Source organism: Trachypithecus francoisi, unplaced genomic scaffold (genome assembly GCF_009764315.1).
Source record: "Trachypithecus francoisi isolate TF-2019V2 unplaced genomic scaffold, Tfra_2.0 Lachesis_group3, whole genome shotgun sequence".
NCBI lineage: Eukaryota > Metazoa > Chordata > Mammalia > Primates > Cercopithecidae > Trachypithecus > Trachypithecus francoisi.
In genome coordinates, this window is record NW_022681468.1 from 112,244,606 (window position 1) to 112,261,079 (window position 16,474).

General features: G+C 35.7%; 1 protein-coding gene across 8 annotated transcripts in view; it reads left to right on the forward strand.

Moving 5' to 3' along the window:
• Positions 1-16,474, forward strand: part of SCAPER (S-phase cyclin A associated protein in the ER) — a 589,310-nt gene that overhangs the window by 261,657 nt on the left and 311,179 nt on the right. For all 8 annotated transcript variants that reach the window (XM_033189309.1, XM_033189313.1, XM_033189315.1 and 5 more), the window contains exon 21: positions 1,246-1,382. In XM_033189309.1, the coding sequence (XP_033045200.1) occupies positions 1,246-1,382 (137 nt within the window). The remainder of the gene's footprint in view (positions 1-1,245; positions 1,383-16,474) is intronic.

Consider the following 16,474-nt stretch of genomic DNA (forward strand, 5'->3'; position numbering starts at 1 on the left):
TGGAGACATATGAACAAGAATCCTTTTGAGATGATTTAAATAGAAACAGGAAAACTGATGATCCGGATAAGAGGAGAAATAACTATAAAAATGCAAGACAAGGATTGGGATTCAGTGTATATTGGAGGACTTGCTCTTAGATAGGAACATGTGTTCATATATTACAACAGGAGGGAAGAGAGTGTACAGGCACATATGCAGATTGTTTGACACATTTAGCTGTGGGAGTGTGTGGAAGCTCGTCTGAATAATGCTATTTTCTTAAATAAACATGATCATGAACTGAGAGATGGGGTTAGGAGATGAGGGATATTGGAGATTTAAGGAGAGAGTCTAAAATAATTTTTAGCAAGGTGAGTGTGTAGATTAACTAATGTAAGGTTGCTTGACTGCCTGGGAATACTAGAGGCCACTTGAGGTGTAATTTCATAAATTTAAAGTTTGTAATTATAGCCACATTAATCTGCTTCAGACATAGGCTCAGAATAGGGAGAGAGTTGGATTTAGGGTTGGGATTTTGCCATGCATGTATGAAAGAACAAAGGGGGAAAAGAGTTGAGCTCAGGCAACAGAATGATTATAGTGATAGGCCATAAAATCTAAGATGGATAAGGAGGGGAACTTGACCAAACACTGTGTGCTCTCGCTGAACCGAAGCTTTGCTGTCGATACCCACATCACTTTCTCATCTCTAGGATGTGTTTTCTGAGATGACCTCCTTTTTCCTTTCTGCAGCCTTATCCCACTCCCAGCCCAAACACATACTTACCTAATATCTGTATGTTCACATTTTATCCTTTCTTCAAGGGATAGCAAATATGGTGCTTCCTTCCTGAAGTTTCCCCGCCTTTCCCCCTAGTGAACAGTGATCCTGTTTCCCTCTTTATTACAGTACTCTAAATCTCCAATTGACTTGGTATTATAGATGGCATTATAGTTTTGTGTATATATTTTACCTTTCCTACTCTACTTGTGTGATATCATGGTAGGGATTATGTCCATGTATCCTTAGTATTAGGCACAACTGATATGCAATGAAGTGAAGTCAGTGGTGTAGAAATCTTAAAACAGTTTCTTCAACGTTTTCCAAAACAATTGTGGAAACCAGTGTATTACAGAGATTACTTTTAGTTTTATCAAATGTCTTATACTCACTGTAGTCTATAGCAATGTTACATTTAAAAAACCTATGTTACATTTAAAAAATCATTCTCATTATTATTATTTTATTTATTTATCTTGCAGGAGCATCTTTCCTTGAAGAAGTATATTATTGACATTGTCGTTGAAAGTACAGCTCCAGCAGAGACTTTGAAAGATGGAGAAGAGCGGCAAAAAAATAAAAAAAAAGCCAAAAAGATAAAAGCCCGGATGAACTTCAGGTACCTTAAATACCCTTAAAAACAAAAGAAAAATTCTTAGCGATGTATCTTTTAATGTAAATCCAAGGAAGACAAAAAAAGTTTAAAGTTGTTTGCTTCATGAAAGCCTTGGAAATAACACTGATGAGCCTAATTTATAGCCACTTTCCTTGATTGAGAAAGAAAACTGCATATCGATCTAAAGCCCTTGCTTTCACCTGTTAAGAGCTCTTCTTATAATTGGATAGCAAAGCTCTGCCAAACTTGTGCCTCCTCCAGCATACAATAGTATGTTTAAGTATGTGTAAACCAAGCCTATTTTTCTTTCCAACTATTGATTTTTAAATGAAGTATCAAAGAAAATCAATAGCAATCAACAAATAGAAGTCTACTGGCTGTAGTGTCAAATCCCATGACTAGGCTTAATCAATTTGGTTGCCTGTCACAACAAGAAAAAGTTCAAGAAATATCTTAAAATGGAAAGTGAGTTGTCAGACCTGTAGTTTATCATCAACCTCCAAAGTGTCATCTGAAGATCGGACAGCTGTGTAGTACATCATTACCTCACAAGCTTTGAGTGTCATCTGATGACGAATGAGTCCGGTTGAAGGACACAGAGATAGCTCTTCTTTAGTAGATAATCCTTTGCTGTTCGAGGGCAACTATTCTGAATATGTCCTTATACTTTTATTACTAAGTGTCTCAAAGATGGAGAAGCTTGACCCATGGGATTATAGGAATATAGAATGTACAATAATGGTGAATAGTGCAGTTATCTCTCTGTAATTTTGGTGTTAAGATCAAGATCGATCTAGGTTTCTATTTCAACTTACATAATCAGTGATAACTTCAGAGTGCCGATTTAATCAAAGAATAGAAAAAGCTTTTTTGATTTTAGTTTTTGAAATTAGTCCAGATTTCTCAGAATAGTTTTACGGTGTATTTTAGGGCATTACTGACCTTCGTTTCTAGTTTATGCTAAGAACTTGCAGACCTCCTGATACTTTTGAATGTTGTAAGGGCCTGTTCTTTGAACCTGTCTATTTTTAATGTTCACATTCCCTTGGTGATCACCCTGGTTCTGTGGCTATAAATACCTCTACTTGCCAATGACTACTAATTTTATATCTTCAGCTTTACTCAAACTTAGTATGTCCAAAACAAACCTGCTCTTTCCTCTTGCCACAAAAAACCTACCTCATTTCATAGTGTTCTCTATATCAGCAAATGAATACTTTATTCCAGTTGCTTAGGCCAAAACCACTGAAGTCATCCTTGATCTGTCTTTCTCCTACACCTCACATCCAATCTAACTGCAAATGTTAGCTTTACTTTAAACATATATTCAGAATTTGACGAAGTCTCTCTAACTTCACTGCTTTCCCCTGATCCAAGCTTCAATCATCTCTTACCTGGATTGTTACAGTAGCCTTCTGACTAGTCTCCTTGTTTCTGCCCTTGTATATTCTAAGCACTTCAGCCACAGCGGACCTGTTAAAATGTAACTGAGAGCCTGTCACTGCTCTTGTCAAAACCTCAAGGATTTTATAGTTCAGGTTTCCTCTTCCTAGAAGGTTCTTCTCTTCTCACATACATCCATACAGTTGACTTCCTCGCCTCCTTCAGGTCTTTGATCAGATGTCACCTTATCAATGAAGCTGCTTTTGAGGACCTTATTTTTTTTTTTTTTTTGAGACGGAGTCTCGCTCTGTCGCCCAGGCTGGAGTGCAGTGGCCGGATCTCAGCTCACTGCAAGCTCCGCCTCCCGGGTTTACGCCATTCTCCTGCCTCAGCCTCCCGAGTAGCTGGGACTACAGGCGCCCGCCTCCTCGCCCGGCTAGTTTTTTGTATTTTTTAGTAGAGACGGGGTTTCACCGTGTTAGCCAGGATGGTCTCGATCTCCTGACCTCGTGATCCGCCCGTCTCGGCCTCCCAAAGTGCTGGGATTACAGGCTTGAGCCACCGCGCCCGGCCTATTTTTTTTTTTTTAATGTAACTAATGCTTTGTTTTTTAAGGAAAATCTTAAAAATGTAAATAACCATGGGAAAAATACTTTTATCTTCTAATATTTTGCCATCTGTGTCCATTCTGTGCATATTAACTGTATCTATTGACTTTTTTCATTGATGTATGATTTATTTAAGTGCAATGTGGCAATGTCAAAAATAAACTGTTTTGAGTTTTGAAAAATCTAGATAGTCATACAATCCATACCCCTATCAAGATTTAGAACATTTTCATTGCCCCATAAAGTTTTTTGTTCCTCTCTGCAGTCAGTCTTCCACCACTCCTGGCCTGAGGCAACCACTGATATGCTTTCTATAATTGGAGATTACTTTTTCCAGTTCAAGAAATTTATATAAATGACATCCACTCTTTTGCAGCTAGCTTTTTTTTTTAAACTGATTATACTGTTTTTGAGATTTATCTGTGTTGATGTGTATATGTAATTTCTTCCCTTTTTATTGCTGACTATATCCATTGTATGGATATACTGCATTCTACTGATAGACATTTAGATTTCCAATCTGGGACATTTATAAATAAAACTCCTTTAAAGTCTTTGGGTGAACAAATATTTTTATTTCTCTTCGGTAAATACCTACAAGTAGAATTGTCAAACTGTTTTCCATAAACCATAAAATGGTTGTGCCATTTTATACTCCCATTAGCAATCTGAGAATTCCAGGTCCTTCACGTTCTTGCCAATATTTGTTATTATTAGTTTTTAAAATTTTAGTTTAGTTCTAGTGGGAATGTAGTGGTATCTCATTGTTGTTCTAATTTGCACTTCCCCAGTGACTAACACATATATTGATCATCTTTTCATATCCTTTAAAACTGTTCAGTATTTTCCTTTATGAAGTATCCCAATTTAAAAAAATGGGCTGTCATTTTATTAGTCATTTATATATTCTGACTGCAAGTTATTGGACAGATATATGTACTGAGATGTCTTTTCTCTCATTCTGGAGCTTACATATACATTTTCTTTATAATAGCTTTTGATAAGCAAAAGTTTTAATTTTAATAATATCTGCTTTATCAGTATTTTTCTTTTATGTCTAGTGCTTTCTGGATATGCCTAAGAGATCTTTGCCTGTTCAAAGGTCAAAAGATACTCTATCATATTTTTTTATAAAGATTTGTAATTTTAGCTTTTGCATTTAGGCTTATAGTCCATTTAAAATAAATTAGTAGGCATGATATAAAGTATAGGTCCAGGTTTATTTTTCTATAGATAGCGTGCTCTACTATCATTTTTGGAAATATTTTTCTTTTTCATATGTCTTAGCACCTTGATTTTTAAAAATCTTACCATATATGTGTGATTCTGTTCTGGACTATATCGCATTCCATTGATGTCTAATTTTTCTGTTTTGAAACCTTGATAAAAATATAAATCTGCCCTATTAGTTTGAATATATTTCTGGATTCTCAGTTCAGTTCTATTTCATTGATAAGTTTATCTTTAAACTACCTTGATTTCTCTAGCTTTGTAGAAAGTCTTCAAATAATGTAGAAGTCCTTCAACTTTGTTTTCTTTTTTGAGCTTGTTTTGCTCATCTCAGGACTTTGCAATTTTTATATAAATATTAGGATCAGTTTTTTACTTTCTTTTGTTGTTGTTGTAATTGATTTTATTTTTAAAAAATTTTATTTTACTGTAAGTCCCAGGATGCATGTGCAGAATGTGCAGGTTTGTTACATAGGTAAACCTGTGCCATGGTGGTTTGCTGCAGCTATCAACCCATCACCTAGATATTAAGCCCAGGATGCATTAGCTGTTTGTCCTGATGCTCTCCCTCCTCTCGAACCCTGACAGGCCCTGGTGTGTTTTGTTCCCCTCCCTGTGTCCATATGTTCTCATTGTTCAGTTCCCACTTGTGAGTGAGAACATGCGGTCTTTGGTTTTCAGTTTCTGCATTAGTTCCCTGAGGATGATGGCTTCTAGCTCCATCCATGTTCCTGCAAAGGACGTGATCTCATTACTTTTTATGACTGTATAGTATTACATGGTGTATATGTACCACATTTTCTTTATTCAGTCGATCATTGATGGGCATTTGGGTTGGTTCCATGTCTTTGCTATTGTGAACAGTGCTGCAACAAACATATGTGTCCATGTATCTTTATAATACAATGATTTATATTACTTTGGGTATATACCCAGTAATGGGATTGCTAGATCAAATGGTGTTTCTGGTTCTAGATCCTTGAGGAATCCCCACACTGTCTTCCACAATGGTTGAACTAATTTACATTTCCACCAACAGTGTAAAAGCGTTCCTGTTTCTTCACAGCCTTGCCAGCATTGTTTTTTTCTTAACTTATTAATAATCGCCATTCTGACTGGCATGAGATGGTATCTCATTGTGGTTTTGATTTGCATTTCTCTAATGATCACTGATGTTGACCTTTTTTTAATATATGTTTGTTGGCCACATAAATGTCTTCTTTTGAGAAGTGTCTGTTAATGTCCTTGGCCTACTTTTTGATGAGATTGTTTTTTCTTCTTGTAAATTTGTTTCTTGTAAATTCTAGATATTAGACCTTTGTCAGATGGGTAGATTGCAAATTTTTCCTCCCATTCTGTAGGTTGCCTGTCTGCTCTTAAGATAGTTTGTTTTGCTATGCAGAAGCTCTTTAGTTTAATTAGATCTCATTTGTCAATTTTAGCTTTTTTTTGCAATTGCTTTTGGTGATTTCATCATAAAATTTTTGCCCATGCCTGTATCCTGAATGGTACTGCCTATGTTTTCTTCTAGGGTTTTTATGGTTTTGAGTTTTGGGTTTTACATTTAAGTTAGTTTTTTGCTTTCTGAAATAAGAAAGCCTTTTGGGATTTTGATTAGGATTGCATTGAAGCTATAGCTTAGCTTGGTAATAACTGACATTGTGATAGTATTGGGTCTACCAATTCGTGATTATGGTATATTCTCTGCATTTCCTTAGAGCTTCTTTATAAAATTTCAGTAATGTTTTGTGATTTTTAGTGTATAAGTGTTACACATGGAATATCATTTAAAATGTTACTTTGTTTTCATTTTTACTTGTTTCTTGCTAGTTTATAGAAACAATTTATTTTTGCATATTAACCTTATATCCCGGAACATTGCCAGATTGACTTATAAGCTCTAATTAGTTTTTTTTGGTAAATTTATAAGATTTTTAATGTACATGAACATGGTATCTGGGAGTGAAAAGTTTTATTTCTTAGTTTCCAATTTGTATACTGTTTTTACTATCATACTACCCTGTCTTGTACCCTCAGTAAAATACAGAACAGAAGCCTTCATCCTGATCTTAGGGAGAAAGCAGTTTTTCACCATTAACGGATGATGTTAGCTGTAGTTTGTTTTTGTTTTTATTTTTTTTAAATGCTTTTTATCAGATTAAGGAAGCTTTCTTCTGTTCCTAGTTTCTTGAGAGTTTTCATCATAGATTGATGTTCCATGTTTTTGCTATTGTAAATACTGCCTTGATGACCACATGACTGTATGTCTTTTTTTTTCCCCCTAGAGAAGGGAGGGAGCACACCTTTTAAATTATTTGTTTATTATTTTAAAAAATTTTTATTTTAGGTTCAAGGGTATTTGGGCAACTTTACTATATAAGTTAATTGTATGTCACAGGATATTTGCTGTATAGATTATTTTGTCATCCAGGTAATAAGCATAGTACCTGATAGGTAGTTTTTTGATCTTCAACATCCTTGCACCCTCCACCCTCAAGTAGGCCCTGGTGTCTGATGTTTCGTTCTTTGTGTCCATGTGTATTCAGTGTTTTCACTCCCACTTACGAGAACATGTAGTATTTGGTTTTCTGTTCCTGCATTAGTTTGCTTAGAATAATGACCTCCAGCTCCATCCATATTGCTGCAAAGCATATGACCTCATTTTTTTTTTAGAGTTGCCTGTTATTCCATGATACATATGTACCACATTTTCTTTGTCTACTCTCCCATTGGTGGGCATTTAGGTTGATTCCATGTCTTTGCCATTATGAATAGTGCTGCAGTGAACATAGATATTCATGTGTCTTCGTGGTAGAAAGATTTATATTCCTATGGGTATATACCCAATAATGGAATTGCTGGGTCAAATGGTTGTTCTGTTTTACTTTCTTTGAGAAATCTCCAGACTGCTCTGCACAATAATGGAATAATTTACATTCCCACCAACAGTATATAAGCATTCCCTGTTTTCCACAGCCTCACTAGCATCTATTATTTTTCGACTTTTTAAATAATAGCCATTCTGACTCGTATAAGATGGTATCTAATTAGGGTTTTGATTTCCATTTCTCTAATGAATAGTGATGTTAAGCATTCTTTCATATGCTTGTTGACCATGTGTTTGTCTTCCTAAAAATGTGTCTGTTCAGGTTGGGTGTGGTGGCTCGCGCCTATAATCCCAATGCTTTGGGAGGCTGTGGCAAGAGGATTGTTTTAGGCCAGGAGTTTGACATCAGCCTGGGCAATATAGCAAGACCCTGTTTCTACAAAAAATGAAAAAGTTAGCAGTGCATGGTAGCATCCCCTGTGGTCCCAGCTTCTCAGGAGGCTGAGGCAAGAGGATCATTTGAGTCTGGGAGGTTGAGACTGCAGTGAGCTCTGGTTGTACCACTGTACTCCAGCCTGAGCAACAGAGCAAGACCCTGACTTAAAAAAAAAAAAATGTATCTGTAATATCCTTTGGCCACTTTTTAATGAGGTTGGTTTTTTGCTTGTAAATTTGTTTAAGTTCTTTATAAGTTCTGAATATTAAACCTTTGTCAGATTCATGGTTTGCAAATATTTTCTCCCAGTACGTAGGTTGTCTGTTTACTCTATTAATATTTTCTTTCCTTGTGTGGAAACTCTTTATTTTAAATAGGTCTCATTTGTCAATTTTTTTGGTTGCAATTGTTTTTGGCTTCTTCATCATGAAATATTTACCAGATCCTGTTTCCAGAATGGTATTTTCTAGGCTATCTTCTAGGGCTTTTATAGTTTGAAGTTTCACATTTAAGTTACTTAATCCATCGTGAGTTGATTATTGTAAATGGTGTAAATAAGAGGTTCAGTTTTAGCTTCTGCATATGGCTAGCCAGTTACCCCCGCACCATTTAATGAATAGAAATTCCTTTCCCCACTGCTTGTTCTTGTCAACTTTGTCAAAGATGAGATGGTTGCAAGTGTGTGGCATTTTTTCTGCACACTCTTTCTGTTCCATTCATCTATGTTTCTATTTTTGTATCAGTACCATGCTGTTCTGGTTCATGGCCTTGTAAAGTATAGTTTGAAGTTGGGTAATGTGATGTCTTCAGCTTTGTTCTTTTACATAGGATTGCTCTGGCTACTGGGGCTCTTTTTGGTTCCATATGAGTTTTTCAATGGTTTTTTTCTAATTTTGTTAAGAATATCATTGGTAGTTTGATGGGAATAGCATTGAATCTATAAATTGCTTTGAGCAGTATGGCCGTGTTAACAATAGATTCTCTCCATGAGCATGGAATATTTTTGCCTTTGTTTATGTCATCTCTGATTTCTTTGAGCAGTGTTTTATAATTCTTGTAGGCATCTTTCAACTCCATGGTTAGCTGCATTTCTAGGTATTTTATTCTTTTTGTGGCTATTGTGAATGGGATTGCATTCTTGAATTGGCTCTCAGCTTGGATGTTGGTGTGTAGAAATGCCACTGATTTTTGTACATTGATTTTATATCCTGAAATGGTGCTGAAGTTGTTTATCAGATCTAGGAATTTGGGGATAGAAACTGTGGGGTTTTCTAGGGATGGAATCATATCATCAGCAAACAGAGATAGTTTGAGTTCCTCTCTTCCTATTTGGATGCCTTTTATTCATTATTTTGCCTTATTGCTTTGGCTAGGACTTCCAGTACTATGCTGAATAGGAGTGGTGATAGTGGAAAACCTGTTTTGTTCCATTTCTCAAGGGGAATACTTCCAGCTTTTGCCTGTTCAGTATGATATTGGCTGTGTGTTTGACATATATGGTTCTAATTATTTTGAGGCATATTCCTTTTCTGCCAAGTTTGTTGAAGGTTTTTAACATGGAGGGATGTTGAATTTTATTGAAAGTCTTTCCTGCATCTAGTTAGATGATCATATGGTTTTTGTTTTTAGTTTTGTGTATGGGTGAATCCTATTTATTGATTTGTGTTTGTTGACCAACCTTGCATCCCAGGGATAAAGTCTATTTGATCATGGTGAGTTAGTTTTTTGAAGTGTTGCTGGGTTTGGTTTGCTAGTATTTTCTTGAGGATTTTTGTATGCATGTTCATCATGAATAATGGCCTGTGTTTTTTTTTTTTTTTTTTTTTTTTTTTTTTTTTGAGACAGAGCCTTGCTCTGTCACCCAGGCTGGAGTGCAGTGGCCGGATCTCAGCTCACCGCAAGCTCCGCCTCCTGGGTTTACGCCATTCTCCTGCCTCAGCCTCCCGAGTAGCTGGGACTACAGGTGCCCGCCACCTTGCCCGGCTAGTTTTTTTTTTTTTTTTTTTTTAGTAGAGACGGGGTTTCACTGTGTTAGCCAGGATGGTCTCGATCTCCTGACCTCGTGATCCGCCCGTCTTGGCCACCCAAAGTGCTGAGATTACAGGCTTGAGCCTGTGTTCCTTCTCTTCTCTTCTCTTCTCTTCTCTTCTCTTCTCTTCTCTTCTCTTCTCTTTTCTCCATCCCTTTACTTTGAACCTGTGGCTATCACTAGTTGTGAGATGGGTCCATTGAAGACAGCATATGGTTAGGTCTTGCTTCTTTATCTACCTTGCCACTCCACCTTTTAATTGGGGGCATTATTCTCATTTACATTTAAAGTTAATATTGATACATGCAGATCTGATCTTGTCATGTTGTTAGCTGGTTATTATGCAGACTTGATTGTGCAGTTGCTTTATAGTGTTAGTGGCCTACATATTTAAGTGTCTTTGTTTGTTTTTTGGGCCATAACAGTCTTTTCTATTTCCACTATATATAAGGACTTTTTTTAAGGCAGGTCTATGGTAATGAATCCCCTTAACATTTGCTTGTCTGAAAAATATCTTATTTCTCCTTCTCTTATGAGGCTTAGTTTTTCTAGATTTAAAGCTCTTGGTTGGAATTTTTGTTAATAACACTGAATATGCACCTCCAATCTCTTTTGCCTTGTAGTGTTTCTGCTGAAAAATCCACTGTTAGCCTGATAAGGTTTACTTGTGGGGGACTGTCGCTTCTCTCTTGAGAAATTTTGTATACATACAAATGGATAATTCCTCCTTTCACTTTGAGCGTGGAGAGTCTGATAACTGTATGTCTTGTGCATAGTTGTCTTGTGTAGTGTCTCACAGGGGTTCTCTGAGTTTCTTGAATTTGAATGTTACTCTCTCTAGAGTTTGGGGAAATTTTCATGGATCATGTCCTCAAATATGTTTCCAGGTTGCTTGCTTTTTATCTCCTTCTCTTTCAGGGACATCAGTGAGTCATAGATTTAGTCTCTTTACATAACCCCATATTTCTCAGAGGTTTTGTTCCTTCTTCTTTTTTCTTTATTTTTGTCTGATTTAATTTGGAAAACTAGTCTTCATGATCTGAGATTTTCTTCCTCAGCTTGGTTGATTCTGCTCTTCATACTTGAGATTTTATTATGAAATTCTCAAAGTGTGTTTTTTTTGCCTCTATCAGATCAGTTTGGTTCTTTCTTAAAATGACTATTTTGTCTCTCAGCTCCTGTATTATTTTGTATTTCTTAGAATCAATGGATTCAGTTCACACTTTGTCCTGAATCTCGATGATCTTCATTCCTTTCCATCTTCTGAATTCTGTATCTGTCATTTCAGCCTGATTAAGAATCATTGCTGTTGTTAAGAATTAGTACTGTTGTTTTGAGGTAAGAAGACACTCTGGCTTTGAGTTACCATAGTTCTTGCACTAGTTCTTTCTCAGCTCTGTGAGCTGTTGTTTCTTTAATCTTTGAAGTTGCTATCCTTTTTCCTTTTATCTTCTTTGCTGCCCTTGGAGGTTTGATCATGGCATAAAGTGGATTCACTCAACCAGCTTTTTTTTGCTAATGACATTCAGGCCTCCTGCAACCAGACCCAAAATCGTAAAAGAGTAAGCCACCTTGGTAGGACCTGGTGAGCCAGGCCAGGGAAAGCGGGATGCCTGAGTCAGGGACTTGTCGCACTCATATTTGCTGCCTGGTGGCCTTGCCAACCACTTCCAGATTTCTGCAAGTGTCTTTTTTGTAGAATGATTATTTTATTTGAGCTATATACCCTATAATGGAATTGCTGGGTCAAATGGTAGCCCTGTTTTAAGTTCTTTGAGAAATCTTCAGACTGCTTTCCACAGTGGTTGAACTAATTTGCATTCCCACAAACACTGTGTAAGCATTCTCTTTTCTCTGTAGCCTCACCAGAATCTGTTGTTATTTGACTTTGTGGTAATAGCCATTGTTAGTGGTATGAGATGGTATCTCATTGTGGGTTTTTTTGTTTGTTTTGTTTTGTTTTTTTGAGATGGTGTCTCGCTCTCTTGCCTAGGCTGGAGTGCATTGGCGTGATCTCGACTCGCTGCAAGCGCCACCTCTCGGGTTCACGCCATTCTGCTGCTTCAGCCTCCTGAGTAGCTGGGACTACAGGTGCCCGCCACAGCGCCCCGCTAATTTTTTGTTTTCCTATTTTTAGTAGAGATGGGGTTTCACCATGTTAGCCTGGATGATCTTGATCTCCTGACCTCGTGATCAACCCACCTTGGCCTCCCAAAGTGCTGGGCTCATTGTGGTTTTGATTTGCATTTCTCTGATGATTAGTGATGCTGAGCATTTTTTCATGTTTCTTGGCTACTTACATATCTTCTTTTGAGAAGTGTCTGTTCATGTCTTTTATCTAGTTTTTAATGGGTTATTTTCTTTGATTTGTTTAAGTTCTCTATAGGTTCTAGATATTAGGCCTTTGTTGGATGCATAGTGTCTGAATTATCTTCTCCCATTCTGTTTGTTGTATCTTGGCTCGGCTGATAGTTTATTTTTATGTGCAGAATCTCTTTGATTTCATTATGTCCCACTTGTTGCTTATTCTTGTTTTTGTTGCAGTTGCTTTTAGGGACTTAGCCAAAAATTATTTGCCAATGGTGATGTTGGGAGAAGTATTTGCTAGGTTGTCTTCCAGAATTTTTGTAGCTTGAGGTCTTTTCAATCTTTAATTCATTTGAGTCAGTTTTGTATCTGGTGAAAAGTAGGGGTCCAGCTTCAATCTTCTGCATATGGCTATTCAGTTATTCCAGCACCATTTATCAAATAGGGAATCCTTTTCCAATTGCTTGTTTTTATCTCCCTTGTTGAAGATGAGATGGTTGTAGATGGCTTTATTTCTGAGTTTTCTGTTCAGTTGGCCTGTGTGTCAGTTTTTGTACCAATACCAAGTTGTTTTGGTTACTGTGGCTTTATAGTATAGCTTGAAGTTGGGTAGTGTGATTCTCCAGCTTTATTCTTTTGCTTAGGATTGCTTTTGCTATTTGGGCTCTTTTTTGGTTCCATATGAATTTTAGAATCATTTTTTTCTAATTTTGTGAAGAATGACATTGGCAATTTGATAGGAATAGCATTATATCTGTAAATTGCTTTGGGCACTGTAGCCATTTTTACCATATTGACTCTTCCAGTCCATGAGCATGGAATGTTTTTCCATTTGTTTGTGTAATCTGTATTTTTTTCCAGCAGTTTTGTAGTTGTTCTTTTAGAAGTCTTTCTCCTCCTTGGTTAGCTGTATTCTTAGGTATTTCATTTTTTGTGTGGCGATTATCAATGGGATTGTGTTCTTGATTTTACTCTCAGCCTGGATGTTGTTGGTATATAGCAATACTACTGATTTCCGTTCGTTGATTTTGTATTCTGAAACTTTACTAATGTCATTTATCAATTCTAGGAGCCCTTTGGCAGAGTCTTTACGATTTCCTAGGTGTAGAATCATATTGTCAGCAAAGAGAGGTAGTTTGATTTTGTTTCCTATTTGGATACCTTTTATTTCTTTCTCTTTTCTTATTGCCCTGGCTATGACTTCCTAGTTCTGTGTTGGATAGGAGTGGTGAGAGTGGCGTCCTTGTCTTGTTCCAGATCCAAGCAGAATGGTTCTAGCTTTTGCCCCTTCAGTATGATGTTGGCTGTGGGTGTGTCATAGATAGCTCTTATTATTATTATCATTATTACTATTTTTTCTGAGACGGTATCTCCCTCTGTCGCCCAGGCTGGAGTGTAATGGCACAATCTCGGCTCACTGAAACCTTGCCTCCCAGGTCCAAGTGATTCTCCTGCCTCAGCCTCCCGAGTAGCTGGAATTACAGGCACCTGCCACCACGCCCAGCTAATTTGTGTGTGTTTGTGTGTGTGTATGTATGTGTGTGTGTGTGTGTGTGGTGTGTGTGTGTGTGTGTGTGTATATATATATATATTTTTTTTTTTTTTTTTTTTTTTTTTTTAGCAGAGACACGGGGTTCACCGTGTTGGCCAGGCTCGTCTCGAACTCCTGACCTCAAGTGATCTGCCTGCCTCAGCCTTCCAAACTGCTGGGATTACAGGCTCACATGAGCCATCATGCCTGGCCTTATTTTTAGTTATGTTTCTTCGATGCCTAATCTGTTGAAAGTTTTCACATGAAGGGATGTTGGACTTTATCAAATGCTTCCTCTGCATCTATTTAGATGGTTATATGGATTTTGCTTTTGATTCTGTTTATGTGGTGAATCACATTTATTGAGTTGCTGGTTGAACCAGCCTTACGTTTCAGGAATAAAGCTTACCTGATTTGTGGTGTATTAACTTTTTAATGTGCTGCTGGATTTTATTTGCTAGTATTTTGTTGAGAATTTTTGCATCTGTGCTCATGAAGGATATTAGTCTGAAGTTTTTTTTTTCAATTGTGCCTCTGCCAAATTCTGGTGTCAGTCTGATTCTGGCTTCATAGAATGGGTTAGGGAGAAGTCCCTCATCTCCAGCTTTTTTGGAATAGTTTCAGTAGGATTGGTAGCATTTCCTCTTTATTATGTCTGGTAGAATTTGGCTGTGAATCTATCTGGTCAAGGGTTTTTTTTTGTTTGTTTGGTTGTTTCTTTATTACTAATTTAATTTCTACATCAATACTGCTTTATTCATGATTTCAATCTCTTCCTAATTCAATCTTGTACTTGGATTGAATTAGGAAGATTGTGTGCTTGCATTGAAAAAATACAATTTTAAAACATGACAAGTATGCCCACTCTCACTACTACTATTCCACACAGTACTAGAAGTCCTAGCCAGAGCAATCAGGAAAGAAAAATAATTCAATCTTGTGCTTGCATTGAGTTAGGAAGATTGTGTGCTTGCATTGAAGAAAATTTCATTATTTTTCTTTTAATTCCTGTATGATTTTTAGTGACATCTTCTCTTTCACTACTGAAAATTTTAATTTGTCTTTTCTTCCTTTGTTCTCCCTGATCTCTGGCCAAGAATTTATCAATTTTGTTAACCTTTTGAAATAATGAATTTTTGCTGCATTTGATTTTTGTTTGTTCATTTTTATTTCATGTTCTTCATTATTTTTTACTTGTTTTTACTTCATATTTATATTTTCTTTTTTCCTGATTTCCTTTGAGATTAATGATTTGAAAGCTCTCTTTTTATAATATATGTAGTTATAGCTATCACTTTCCCTCTAATACCTGCTTAACCTACATTCAACATACTTTAATATGTTATAGTTTTATTTTGATATAGTTCAAAATATTTATAATTTGACTTTTAATTTCTTTGACCTATTGATTACTTAGAAGTGTTTTGCTGAATTTCCAAACATTTGAACTTTCCAGATATCTTTTTGTTTTTAAGTGCTGATTTAATTTTCTGTGGTCAGAGAAGATACTGTGTATAATTTCATTCCCTTTAAAAATACTAAGATTTGTTGTGTTTCTCAGCAACTGGTTTGCCTTGATCAATATTGCTTATTTACTTAAAATACACTTACATTGTGCTTATTATAGATGTATTTTCTATGTCAATTAGGTCTATGTGGTTAGTACTGTTAGAATATTTTGTAATGTTCTATCTGTAATATTGTCTATCTGATATTGTTCCATTTGTTTCTTCAGAAAGAATGTCTACATTTTCAATCTTTATTATGTTTTAAAAATTTTCTTCCTTCAGGCTTTTTCCAGTTTTTCTTCAAATTTTGAAACTTTGTTATTAGATATGTACAAATTTAGAAGTATATATTCTTGACAAATTGTTCCCTTTCCCATTATCAATTTTCCTTCTTCATATCTTCTTCTAATTCTCTTTATCCTAAAACCTACTCTGTGTAATATTAATAGCGCTATTTCTGTTTTTTAAAATTTGTTTTTTGCATAATATCTTTTTCCTTTCTTTTCACTTTAAACTTGAACTGTATCTTGTTATATTTAATGTGTAACTATTATAATCATATAATTGAATCTCCTTTTTTCACCTAGTCTGGACATATGTCCCTTCATTGATTTATTAGCTCTACCACTTTTTATTTTTAGTGTTTGCTTGGTTTCGAATATGTATATTTTAACCATCACAGTATGCCTTCAAATAATATTATAGTATGTCAATTACTATTGTAGAACCTTACAACAATATGAGTCCATCTTCCTTTCTTCTGCCTTTTGTGTTAACTGTTATCATATATTTTACTTCTTCATGTTACAAATCCTGCATTTTAATTTTGTTCCAGTCTTTCAGTTATCCTTTAAATAGTTTAAGAAACCATTTGTTTTGCTCTTTGCTGCTTCATGTAGTTCTGAATTTTTATGTGTTATCATTTTCTTTCACCTGAATAACTTCCTTTAATGTTTTTAATAGTTCAGATCTACTGGCAGTAGGTTTTCTTAGCATTTGTTTGCCTGAAAACATCTATTTAACCTTTATTTTTGAAATTTTTAATGGATGTAGAGTTCTATTATGACATTTTTTTTCTTTCATCTCTTAAACATGTTATTCTGGTTTTTTAAATGGCTTTGGTTGTTTCTGATCAGCGGAGAACACACATTCCTTTTTTTCTTTTTTACTATATCTAATGTTTCTTATTTTTTCTTTTCTGCTATATATATTTTATATGTAAAAATATAAATATAA